The 12,084-nt window shown below is 44.0% G+C and overlaps 1 protein-coding gene and 1 long non-coding RNA gene across 2 annotated transcripts in view; one reads left to right on the forward strand and one right to left on the reverse strand.

The window, feature by feature from the left end:
• Positions 1-2,217: 2,217 nt before the first annotated feature.
• On the reverse strand, positions 2,218-7,002 carry zfp36l1a (zinc finger protein 36, C3H type-like 1a). The gene is made up of 2 exons (XM_037071729.1): positions 6,729-7,002; positions 2,218-5,540 (listed from the first exon to the last, which is right to left on the reverse strand). Exons 1-2 carry the CDS (start codon positions 6,777-6,779, stop codon positions 4,473-4,475), a joined length of 1,119 nt encoding a protein of 372 aa, XP_036927624.1. The 5' UTR covers positions 6,780-7,002; the 3' UTR covers positions 2,218-4,472.
• The window catches only part of LOC119004632, a 43,900-nt gene continuing 37,365 nt past the window's right edge, over positions 5,550-12,084 (forward strand). The window contains exon 1 of the long non-coding RNA XR_005070262.1: positions 5,550-6,330. This is a non-coding gene — a long non-coding RNA (uncharacterized LOC119004632). The remainder of the gene's footprint in view (positions 6,331-12,084) is intronic.

Consider the following 12,084-nt stretch of genomic DNA (forward strand, 5'->3'; position numbering starts at 1 on the left):
CAGCAGATGCGAGGTCACTGGGGAAGCAATTATGGGTGATACTTCCAGTGACCTGGAGCCAGCCTTAGAAACAAAGTGTCATAATAACGAGCACACCGGCGGAACTTTCACGGCTTTAGGAACATTAGCTTGGTGGGCTAAGCTATAATAATAATAGTATTAGTACTATTCACTTGTCAAAGCTGCTAACCTGAATCTTCTGATGTGCCTTAAGATAAGGTTTAGTATCCCGTTAACATAGGAGATTCTGGCTCTGAGACAAATGCGCGTTAAGTGACATCCTTTCCGACTGTGGCAGAAGATCTGACCCGAGTCCTTCACACAGAGAAATCCACACTCCTGCCACATGAAACAACCTCCACGGGCTTGTAAAGCAACACAGAGGGACAGGGAGGTCATGTTTTTCAATTCACGTCATGATCCGCCCACATACAGCCAAACAAAAAAAAAAAAAAGATTTGTACATGTAAATTGATGCAAATTGTTTACTAGAGCCGGTATGTTTCGACAAACCTTAACAGAACACCAACCCATGTTGCTGTGCTTTAGTGAAACATGAACTAAGCAGTAAGGCCCTTTTATTTTACTTTTGCAGATGCAGTTTCACCCTGTGTCTCTAATGTCCTTATTCCAAACTTGGATATTATATTACTTCTGAGTTTGTTGTTAGTCACTGCTTTAAAAGGCAATGATTTTATGAGCAGTATGTCACGAACACTTCATTTCTTGCTTTTACTACGTTTTGCAAGACGTTTAACTATCTCTGCTCGCCCACGTGACACAGAATGAAACAACAGTAGTGAGTAATCATCCCAAAACTAATCATTAGTGCCTGTGAATGACAAAAAAAAAAAAAAAGGCAGCGTCCCTGTTTTAGCTGGCTGGCATGCAGAGAAGTAGGTAACTCTCAGCTTGTGCAGGTGGGCCCGAGGGGGGGAGGAGGGAGCACAGGAACAAGACAAGGATCTAGCAGGTCCCAGGTTCTCCTGGAATAAAGCAGCAAGGAGGCCTCCGCGGGTCAACTGTGACGGGTCAGCACTCACCATTGTACGTGTGGAGGGAAGGGAGTTTCTGTTCCGGCTCATTTTTGCAATCTGAGAAAATATAAACACGGACAGACGGAAGTGTCCAGACAGCGAGCGAAAGCAGAAGCAGTGTGGATGTTGACTGGAGCATACAAAAAGGGGAAGCTTCAGTGTGTTGTTTCTGAAATCAAATACCCGCTCTGCTTGTATTGAAACAGATTGCTATTGTCATTTATTTTTTTCGTCTATGACAAAAAATACATACATTTGATGCCGTATGTTTTGCAAAAAAAACGCCCATACCAGGAATATCATCACAGGCACATTGATCAGCTCTCTAGTAACCTCTGGATCACTGATCGGCTGATAACCTCCGCAAATCACTTTTTGTTTTATTCTTGGAAATGTAACGATCACAGCCGCCCCCCCGATCAATATTTCAGCTGAAAACCAGGAGCGTTGTGTCTTTGCGTAACCGAAAGCTGCTCAATGAGAGTTTGATCATCTCCAGGTCAATACCCCTGACTGCTCTCCGAGGAGTACACCAATCAACTTCCACCGCAGTGAAACTCCCCTTCTAGTTTTGCATTATGCAGAGAACAGCAGCCAGTGGCTCGCTTTTTATACTTTCCATTACTTCCATGTATGATTTTATCTTTCAAATGTAACACTTGAAAGAACACATAAGCATATCCTGGAAATTTCAAAGTCTGACAGTGAGGCATTATGTATCCATGGAGTCAGCTAGTTAACTGTAGGCAGCAACTTTTTTTAGCCTGTATTTGTTTTCATTTTGGCTAACTGGGGTCATCAAAAGTAAGCCGAATTAGTTATTAGTGCTTCTTTTTTGTGGCGTACCCGTGCATGTACAGACAACTATAACTGGATTACGTTGATACTGAATAAAAAGACTTATTGTGCCAATTCTTAAGGGAAGTCTGGAGTTAAGAGGGTTGTTTTTCTGTCATTTCTAAGTGGATTTATGAAGCATGTAATTGACACGACTTCATTCCCTAAAGGTCTGCATTGTCTATCAATTGCACCTTAAGTAACCTAACCGGATTCATTAAACTTCATCGCTATTGCACATATTTACAGGAACGTGACTTTACCACTATTAAACAGATTTGAGCATTTAAAATCAGCCCAAGTTCCCATTAAGAACCCTTGCAGCACACAACTCAGTACACAGTTTCACTTTTCCAAAAATACGGGGTTTATTGACTTAACTGCAATACTTACAAAAGAGGGAAAAAAACAAAACAAAAACAGGTTTTCATATAAACTCACAGAAATTACTGTAGTGAAAAAAAAATGGCTGAAAAAATACATTCAACTGTTTTTTTACTTTCTTTGTGTCATAATCTGCTCACCTCTTCCAAAGAACACGTGAAGGCAACACAGAAACACGTGACTATAAAAATTAATTGTCCTCCATTATCAAATATAAAAGGCAGAGAGAGCCTTAGCTACCTGGAATGTATTAAATGAGGCACTTCCAATGAAGAAGGGGGCCAAGCAAGTGCATCACGCATCCAAATTAAAATAAACAAAAAGGAAAACAAAGTAACTTTCCTCAACCCATTTGGTCACAGCTATTGCTTGTAAAACAGACTGGGCAAGAACATTACCAACATTTCATCACAACCAGTCTAACGTGAAGACTCCTGAACCAGTGATGTGAGACGTCTTTTAGCACCCCTTTTAACTTCCACCATCAACCCAAGAGTTGAATCATAAATGTCATAACAGTTAGCTACTGTTACTGTCAAAGTATTGTAAAAATGTGAAAAGGGGGGAAATGAATAACAAGCAAATCTAAAGTTTAGATGGAATTGCAGTCCAATAAGAGGGAGTAAGAAAAAAAAAAGTACAATAAATAATCAAAACGCAAAACATTCTTTTTTTGCATTTTTTTTTGCTTTAAATTAAGTTTCATTTTGACAAAGTGTAGTTGCAGAACAAAAAAGTCATTGAAGTACAATATATTAACTGTGAAAAAAGGAAAACTGACAAAAACGTCTTCACAATCTTTAGATTAATATGGAAGATCATAATTTAACATAAAAGAAAATATATTCTATTGTTCATTATCCAGATAAATACAAAACAAAATTAACAAAAAATGCATATGATCACCAATAAATATGTTCTGATAAGTTAAATAAGCAGTGACAAGCAAACCTTCTGTCTGGAAAGTTTTTCAAACAATAATAACCGTAATAATAACATTAATAAAAAATAATTATCAAATAAAGAAAGCAAAAAAAAAAAAAAAGAGAGGGATGTAATGAGTACAGAGTGCTCCTCGGAGCAGGTTCTAAAGTGGGGGGGACAAGAAGTAAAGTAAATAGCTTGGAGATTCGATCTTGTCAAGTCGCAGGATGTACAACTGCACCATGGGAATGCTGGAATTCCCCCAGATCGTCGATGAAGAGGAAGGAGGTTTTGTGTGTGTGTGTGTGGGGGGGGGGGGGTGGGGGGGGGGGGGGGCAGGGCTGAGATAGGCGGGACAAAGTCCTACAGGTTTTAATGATCAGTTTGATATCAAGACTTCCTTTCCCAAAAAACCAAAAGAGCCAGTGACCAGCAACAGGAGGAGAAAACTCAGGAGAGGTGGTGTTGGTAGGGGGGCGATGGGGGGGGGGGACATAACCAACTTCCAGTTCAAAGTCCTTCCTGCAGACTCGCCTAGTCCACAATTACATAAGACGGGGCTTGAGAAGAACCGTGACAGGAGGGTGGAGAGGAGGAGGAGGGGGGGCAAATGAGAAAGAACCAAAAAACAAACAGTAGTCCATTCACCCTAAACACATGCAGAAACCGCCCGAGGCACTTTTTTTTTCTCTTTTTTTTTTTAAAAACTATTCATATCTTTTCAGGGTCTTTATTTTTTTTCCTTTTATCTCAACTCAGTCTGTAAAAACGGCTGCGGTAGATCTACAGTTACGTTAGTGAGCACCCTCTAGCTAGCTCAGGGGAAGTGGTATCGTCGGGGGGGGGGAGGAGGGGGAGGAGGGGGGAGGAAGGGGGTTTGGGGACTAGTGCAATGCACTCCCCTTTCCAAGGCCACTTGTGCTGCTACACATTCAAGAACATATGAAGAAGAAAAGAGAAAAAAAAAAAACAAGTGGCACCTGGCAAAACAGTCAATTCTTGTTTTCGTGATTTTTTTTTTCATTGTTCAATTTCCTCTCCTTTTTTTGGCACTATGACACATGGCAGGGTACGTTATAAAACTTGCTGTGCGGATAGAAAAGGATGAAATGATAATCTAAAGTTGAGAGTTCCCTTAATTGACTACATCCTTACAACGTTAACGAGGAACTAGCACGGTGTCGTGTGTTGAGGGAAGATGGGGAAGCTTCGGAATAGGGCAGAGGTAGAGGGGAGTGCCGTGTTCTCTTTGTGTCATCGAACTTAAAGTCACTGGTGGATACGTGCAGTCTAATCGTCAGAGATGGAGAGGCGGCTGAAGATGGGAAGGCGGCGGGTGGTGTCCAGCGTGGGGGACTCGGAGCCACTCAGGCTGCCTCCAGAGCTGCTCTGGTAGCCCTCTTGGTCTGACAGAGAGTCGGGAGGGCTGGGTGGAGACTCGAACATCTGAGGGGACTCCGACATGGGTCTGAAATAGTAGGGCGTGCTTGTTGGAGAGGGGGGTGCAGGGGTGTTGGGCTCTGTGCCTACAGGACCGCCACTGAGGCTGGGCCCAAACAGGCTGGCCAGCTCCTGGCTGGAGTAGGTGAAGGGGTTACTGCTGGGCCAGTCGAGGACCTCATCAGGGAAGAACATGGGTGGAGGGGTGACCGAGGTGGGGCTGTCTCTCAGCCCGGCTGAGCTGGAGAAGCCTGCAAAGCTGTAGCTGTGCTGCAGTCGAGGCCTGTCCATCTTGTTGGAAGAGTTAAGAGGGGAGGACTGCTGGGGAGGTCCGCGGCGCTCCTCGGCGTTGTGGATGAAATGGCAGCGTGGCCCGTATGGGCAGAATCCGATGGTGTGGAAGGTGCGGCACAGCTCAGTTTTGTATTTAGGATGGCGGCTCAGGCTGCGCAGTTCATGGATTCCATGAGCAAACTGGCACTTGTCGCCATATTTGCAGGAACCGTTCTCCTCAAAGGGCCTGCAAAGCTCTGTCTTGTAACGGCTGGAATTCACTTGGCTGCTGCCGCTGGTGGGACTGGCGGGGCCCAGGCACTTGTTGAGGAGCCTCTCGCCCGTCTCAGAGAAGGAGCGGTCTCGCAGGCGGTTCTCCTTGTTGTTGCTGGCATTGCCAACCCCTGAGATGAGTGAGGAGTGGTCCGCTGCCTTCAGGCTGTTCAGAAACTGGTTCTGGCTGAACTTTGTGCTGCTGACAGAGTGCCGCCGCTGGTACACGCCTCCCACTGAGGGAGATCCCACCGCCTTCCTGTCCAGCAGGGCTCCGGCGGGGCTGGAGAGGGGCACATTGGTGCCAGTGCAAGGGACAGACATGGGATGGGGAGCACCCAGGTTGCTGTTGTAGCTGAGCAGTTTGTTGTTCTGCAGGGACACAAAGGGAAAAACACTTCATTAGAAAAAGAAAAGTATATTCTTCACAATGACAGTCAATGTGGCGCTGATTTGAACTGGTGGGCCGGAGAGCGAGAGCGGGGGGGGGGAGAAAAAAACTCCACAGCCTCCTCTTGCATGACTGTGTTCTTTTTGGCTCTGACAACATGAGCGGATACAGGCCTATAGAACAGCAGCTGGTTTGGCAAGTTGCCCTGGTTTGGAATGTGTGCCTGTTTAGTAAATGGAGCAGCAGCACATGAGAGGCCAGAGGGCCGCTGGTGGCTACAAAGAGGCTGCATCATTTGAAAGATAATGAAAGTGGCAAGGCATCCTGCTGAATTACAAGAGGAAAAAAAACTCGTCTGCCATTCAATACACTCCCAAAACTAGATTGGGGGGGCGACTGGTCGGGTTGCTGAATTACACGTGTATTAAAAAGCCAGCAGAGGAGCAGAAGCCCGCTGTTTTATAGCAGAAATCTGACACTGAGAACATGATAATGTATGCAAACGAATAACAGTGCAGTGACCGAGAGCGGGAGACAGTGTTATTTCCCAACACACACACACACACACACACACACACACACTAAAGATCCGCTCTGTTAATCAAAACGGAGCAGCTTTATAGCAGCAGTAGTCGGTGAAAAGCCAGACAAATCTGGTCAATGATTAGCGAGCATGTGGCTGCATTGTGAGGAGTATTAAAAAGTGGCGCAAAACTGCCCTCCGTTTCAAGAAAGCTGACAAGCCCTCCCTCGAAAACAGCACCGTGTCCGGTAAGAAAAACTACACATTTAAAACTAGCCGATGTGGCACATGTTGAATATGTTAAAGTTCGACATTTTCAACAACTGTTCAGTACATTTTAAAGTTACCGCCAGGCTTCGGCACACTTTTCACAGACTTTTAACGTGAACAGAACGCAACACGTCGACGTTCAGACGAGGGAAACGAACAGAAGACATAAGTAAACAGTCGTTACAAACAAATCAGAACAGCAAAACAAAAACAGCGGCCACACAGGCGCAGTACGGCGGAGGGCCGCGGGCGTGCAGCGGCTCATCATTCCTCCACAGGAAGCTAACAGGCTAACAAGAGTTCAACAGTTTTCAGAGGAAAAAGCCCAGAGACAGAAGAACAGAGGAACATTAAGAGGCAAAAGTTGTGAAGCTACCTTGTTCATTACTTCGAAGTCGAAGAAAGGCGACACCACGGCTGTGGTCATCTTTGCAAAGCGACCGGAATCAACTCAAAAAAAAAAAAAAAAGAAAAAAAAAAGTAGAGTAGCAGAATTTAAAAACAAAACAAAATAACCAAACAAAACAACACTGTGCTTGTTACAGGGGGAAAAAAAAGTTGCGCAGGTCTGCTGAGGTTCTGGTTAGTTGCAGCTCCTGTGTATTTTGGTGACCCAGCAGAACTCCCCCTCTGCCCTGCACCAGCCCCGACATTTGCTTTATAATCCTTTCGCAGGAGGAGCCTGGAGCGCTGGGCGTCAACTTCAGTCAAACTTTTTTTTTGTCTCTCTCTCTCTCTTCTTTTCTATTTTTTTTCTCTGTTTTTTTTTTCTTCCTCTTCTGCGGGGACAGACATAGTGGTTTGTCAGTTTGTTTGAGATTACTACTTTGTTGCACGCAGTATGAATACTAAACAGAGGACTTTTTCCTCTAATATAACCCTGTTAACTGTTTGTTACCTTCAGCTCACCTTGTGAGATGCTTTATTGGCTCATCAGGACTTTGGATTTCACATACAAAGTTACTTATTACACTCAGCATGAAGTACGTGTTCTGTTCACCTAACTTTATTGGAGGGACGGCATCTGAAATTTAATGTACAAGTGGGTGAAACAAAGTAAGGAAGCTCGGCTACAACCCTTATTTCCTCCTTTTTCTTAAGGAAGTCTGGTACTTAAGCAGTCTGGGGTTGTTTACTGGGAGGCGCTACACTATCCTCAGGCTTTTCAGCTACCATCCACTACTCTGTAATTAATTTACTCTTAATTGCTGGACTGTAACGTCACTTGTGGGACTTTCCGGTGAATACAGGCAGCCTTTTTTTTTTTTTTTTTTCTTTTAACTCCTTCCACACCACAGCCATTTCCCATTAAACCCCTCTGTCTTTCTGTCTCTCACTCTGGTTTTAAACTGTTTGTCTGCGGCTCCTCTCCCGCACTTCATGGATGCATGTGTCATTCCATCGTGCCGGGGCGATAACCTGATCTACCAATGACATCACCAGATTCAACCACAGACAGTCACAATGACGCTCCCGGCCACATATGAAAAGAGAGTGAAACCTATACAAAAATCTATTGTGAGCCCCCATCGTCTACTTCTTCCTCCACTCCAACACCGCCCTCCCGAAATCCGTGACAGAGCAGCCATCGGCCATGTGCAGAGTCAATGTCAGGGTTGGGTTGCAGTAGAGAAAAAAAGAGGAGAGGGGAAGAGAAAGGCAGGGTTGGTGGTGGTGGTGCTTGGGGGGGGGGGAGAAGAAAAGAAGCTGTTAACAAAACAACAAAAAAGAAAAAAGTTGGCGAGTTGGTGGAGGAGGGGACGATGGCGTGAGGGGAAGATTTACGGGGGACGTTTATTACTACACAGCGCTGCCCCAGGGAGGTGAGGGAAGAGAGAGAGAGAGGGGTGGGGAGAGAGAAGCAAAACATTCCCTTTTCCCTTCCTCTTCTGTGCCTATACAGAAGCCACACAGGGGGTGGAGAGCTTTGTCTCGCGGCCGCAGAGGAGGCAGGGGGAAGTTGTTTTCGTACTAGTTGAGACAGAAAAAGGAGAATAAGCAGGATTGAACGCAAACTTCTTTTTGGTTTATTTTTTGATGTTTGTCATGAGGTTATCCTCGACACAACTTCACGAGATATTCTGGACCCAGTCAGCAAAGAGAACGAGATGGGTGTGTGTGTGTGTTTTTACATTAAAAAAAAAAAAAAAGTTTTTACGAGCCGGGTGCTGTGTGGAGCAATCTCCCCCTGGAGTGCTTTCACAGACGACAGGGTGGGATGACAGACTTGCTGGAAATCACGTCTGCAGTTCAAAGGCCCTGTCACTGATTGATTAAGTAGATCAGATCGATTGCCCTCCCTCCCCCCTGCCCCACCCCTCCTTCCCTGCTGTAGTTATTCCTCTTTGGAGGAGGAGGGGAATCACGGCAATTCTCTCTCCCTCTGGCTGGTGCGAACTGATCTAAAGAACTCGTAATGTGTCACACATTAAACATTATTGCAGGACAGTAAATGCAGCCGGGGATGGGAGAGCTGCAATGTTTTTGCAGGGCTCAGAACACAAGCGGCCGACTCTCATGGAAGTGTCTTCGTTACTGGACCTTGGCCCGAGCGGCCTCGTGAACTGCGCTTGTTTACTTTAATACTCTCAGATGTATTGTGCCTGCTTGATATTGTGCGATTGCCGTTATCCTTCCAGGTTTAGGAGGAGGCACCTGTTTCCTGCCAAAATGAAATAAAAAAAAAACAAAACAAGTCAGGCTGATCTCTCAGAGGGTAGCGTCAGATGTGTTTTTGTTTTCAGATGTAATTCTGACACAGAGCTTGACTAAATAAAAAACTTATGTTAGTTCACATATTTCTATATCTGGCTTTTTTGTGTTTTTTCCTTTCATTCAGTGCCTTATAAACGTTCTTATAAAGGCCTTGAAAGTAAAAAAAAGCTTAAAGTCTGCACGGAAGACTTCACGGAAGCTCCTCTCTCCCACAGAAACCAGTGCTCCTGTCAGTAGGCTATAATTCTGTGACTTTGTGACATCACATCACCATGTCACATATTTGCATAGTCTATGCCTAGCGGCTAGTTCGGCACATTTAGAATTATTTAAGCACAGCTGCTCTGTTGCTAGCGGCACCGGCTCAGGTGTGTGCACGCTGACCAATCAGAAGAAACTGGGTGCTCGGGCGGGGGGAGGGGCTTGTAGAGATAAGCATGTTTCTGACAGTATTAGATAACTGATGTGTTTTTTTTTAAAATTATTATTAAAGTATGTAAGCGTATTCTAATAGTAACCCAAAATAAAATTATGAACCTGAAAATGAGCAAAATATGCACACTTTAATACATTTTATATATTTCTGTCTTCCTCTTCTTTACATTTAGGCTATATTTAACTGTCATCAACTATTGAGATCATGTCCTTAGATTGCCTTTGGTAACATTTTAAAGTGTAGGTTGGACAGGATATGCTGTATTCATTCAATGGTGACATTTGACAGTAATACTGAAATTTACCATGAGAGAATTACAGACACAACTAAAGCGTGTCAAATGTCAGAAAATAGTTGGGGCCATCTGAGGCCAAGATTATATTTTCAGATGTCTTGTTTTATCCAAACTACAGTCCCAAATTCAAATATATTCAATATACAGCTGTCTATGTGGAAGAAAAGCAGCAAATACTCCCAAAATTACTATGATAATAATAATGACTTATTGTTTCGACTGTAACTAAAAGTGAAGGACGAAGTGAAGGATTTATGAGTTTTTCCTGCCCAATCTTTCAAACTATACCCCAACTCCTCAGCCAGGATTTTCCACTCTCACTGTTGACAGAGTTGAGTTAATTTCTGCAGATTTGTGCTCCTTGAGGTCACAGCTGTCCTCCTCTGGCCTGTCCGCCCTATCAGCCTCTGATGGGGGCTGCAGTTAGTCACTCCTCAGCCTCTGCTGGATGGTTTGATTTTCTCTGATGACCCCCCCCCCCCCGAAGAAGGGAGGACGGGGATGAGGCTTGAGGTCACTGATAAGGTTTAAGTGGGATGACTGGATGTTACATTTTATCTAACAGGACAGGAGATGAAAGAGAGTGTTGGAGAAACACAACAAATTGGAAGTTGTCTGTAACGGCAACAGTTACAACAGCGTAGTTCCTCCTCTCGGCCAACGGAGGGCAGAGTTCTTCCTTTCCCTCTCCTTCTTTTTTTTCCAGCATTTCCTATTTAGTCCCCTCTCTCTGTCCACTATTTAAAGTGTCCCCGTGTTTACTTAGAGCACAGATTTAGATGATCAAAAATGGTTGCAGGAGGAGTGAGAACTTCTAAGATTGGACCAGTCGAGCACAGCACTCCCCTTGTGTGGCTTTGAGGTGAATTAGGACTCAGCACAAGTCTGCATATTGTGTAATCAGCCCTTTCCACTGACACACTAACTTACTGGCCTTATATGAAGCAAAGAGACTTATCAGCTATGAAACACAAATGCTCGCGGTAATCTCAAGCTGCGCCTCACCACATCCCACTTATTCCGACCACAGGCTCATTAAACGACATATTAAAGGAGAAATAAGCAGTATTTTTTTTACTGCCTCATGATGCAACATGTATATCCTGGGATGGATAGGGTTGTTGTTAAATACCAGTGAACTTGTTTTGCCACATAGAGGCATTCTGATTTCTTATAAAGTTAATTTTCCGGCAGAAGTTTCAGTTTTGGAAGGAACACAGCCATCCCCCGCACAGTTGCATTTTCAATTCCATAACACTGAAGTGTATTATGAGCAAGTGTAAATGGAACATCTCTTCATGAGAAATGTTTGCATCTCGTATATTTTGGTGAATTATTAGGTAATTATTTGTGTCAATTACTGACAAGCGTGCAGTGGTGGAAATTCCGGACCTTTACTTGCGTACAAGAGGGATCATTTAAAATTCAATATACCAAACAATGATCTTTTGGGTGTTATGTTATCTTATTTTTTTTTGTTTATCCTAAAATCATTATAGTGGAAAAAAGGTCATATTTACAATATCATGAAGAAAAAAATGCAAACTCAGAGGAAAACAAGGTCCCCAGATCAGCGTCACAGGGTTTTACAATGAAATCAAGCTGTAGTCCCTTTATGCTGCTCACAAAGCAAAAATTATATAAATGGATGAACAACCATCAAAAAGCAGAAGCAATCCAGTTCAAATCCAAATCAAAACATGCGAGGAAAGACTTTATTAGAGTGGCTGAATCTTTGAAGTTTTTAATGTACTCATGAACAGCAGTTATATTTACTGTACATTTCACCACTTGAAGCATGATACATCACATAAAACAGTTAGTCAGAGTTGAAACATCTCCTATTAAAAGCCACGGATTACTTAATTCTTCCATAACTTCCCATTTTTCCCAGCATGTGAGCGCATCTTTCGAAACAACTGACCGGATAGCTAATCAGCCCGTTGATTGTTGAGCAATCATCGGCTAAGCGTGGCCAAGTTTTGAACTCAAACAGGGTTTGATTTCTTGGATATGTTGTCATGAGTCGACCCACATTCGCTGTGACACTGTGTGGGTTCACTTTCTGTATACATTCTCTTCTCCCACATCCCAATTTGTGTGATCCGGTTAAGCTTTGACGGCCAGGACGCCATGATTGCCCCCCTTTCATGTCTCATGGTATGTTTGCCAAATTCATATGGGAGGACTGTGGTCATCTCGCAGGGTGAAACTAGCCTCAGAGGAAGAGGGTGAGGGAGAGAGAAGAGAGGGAGGTGGGGGGGGGGAGCGGAGAATGAGAACTAG

Source organism: Acanthopagrus latus, chromosome 16 (genome assembly GCF_904848185.1).
Source record: "Acanthopagrus latus isolate v.2019 chromosome 16, fAcaLat1.1, whole genome shotgun sequence".
NCBI classification, from domain to species: Eukaryota; Metazoa; Chordata; class Actinopteri; order Spariformes; family Sparidae; genus Acanthopagrus; species Acanthopagrus latus.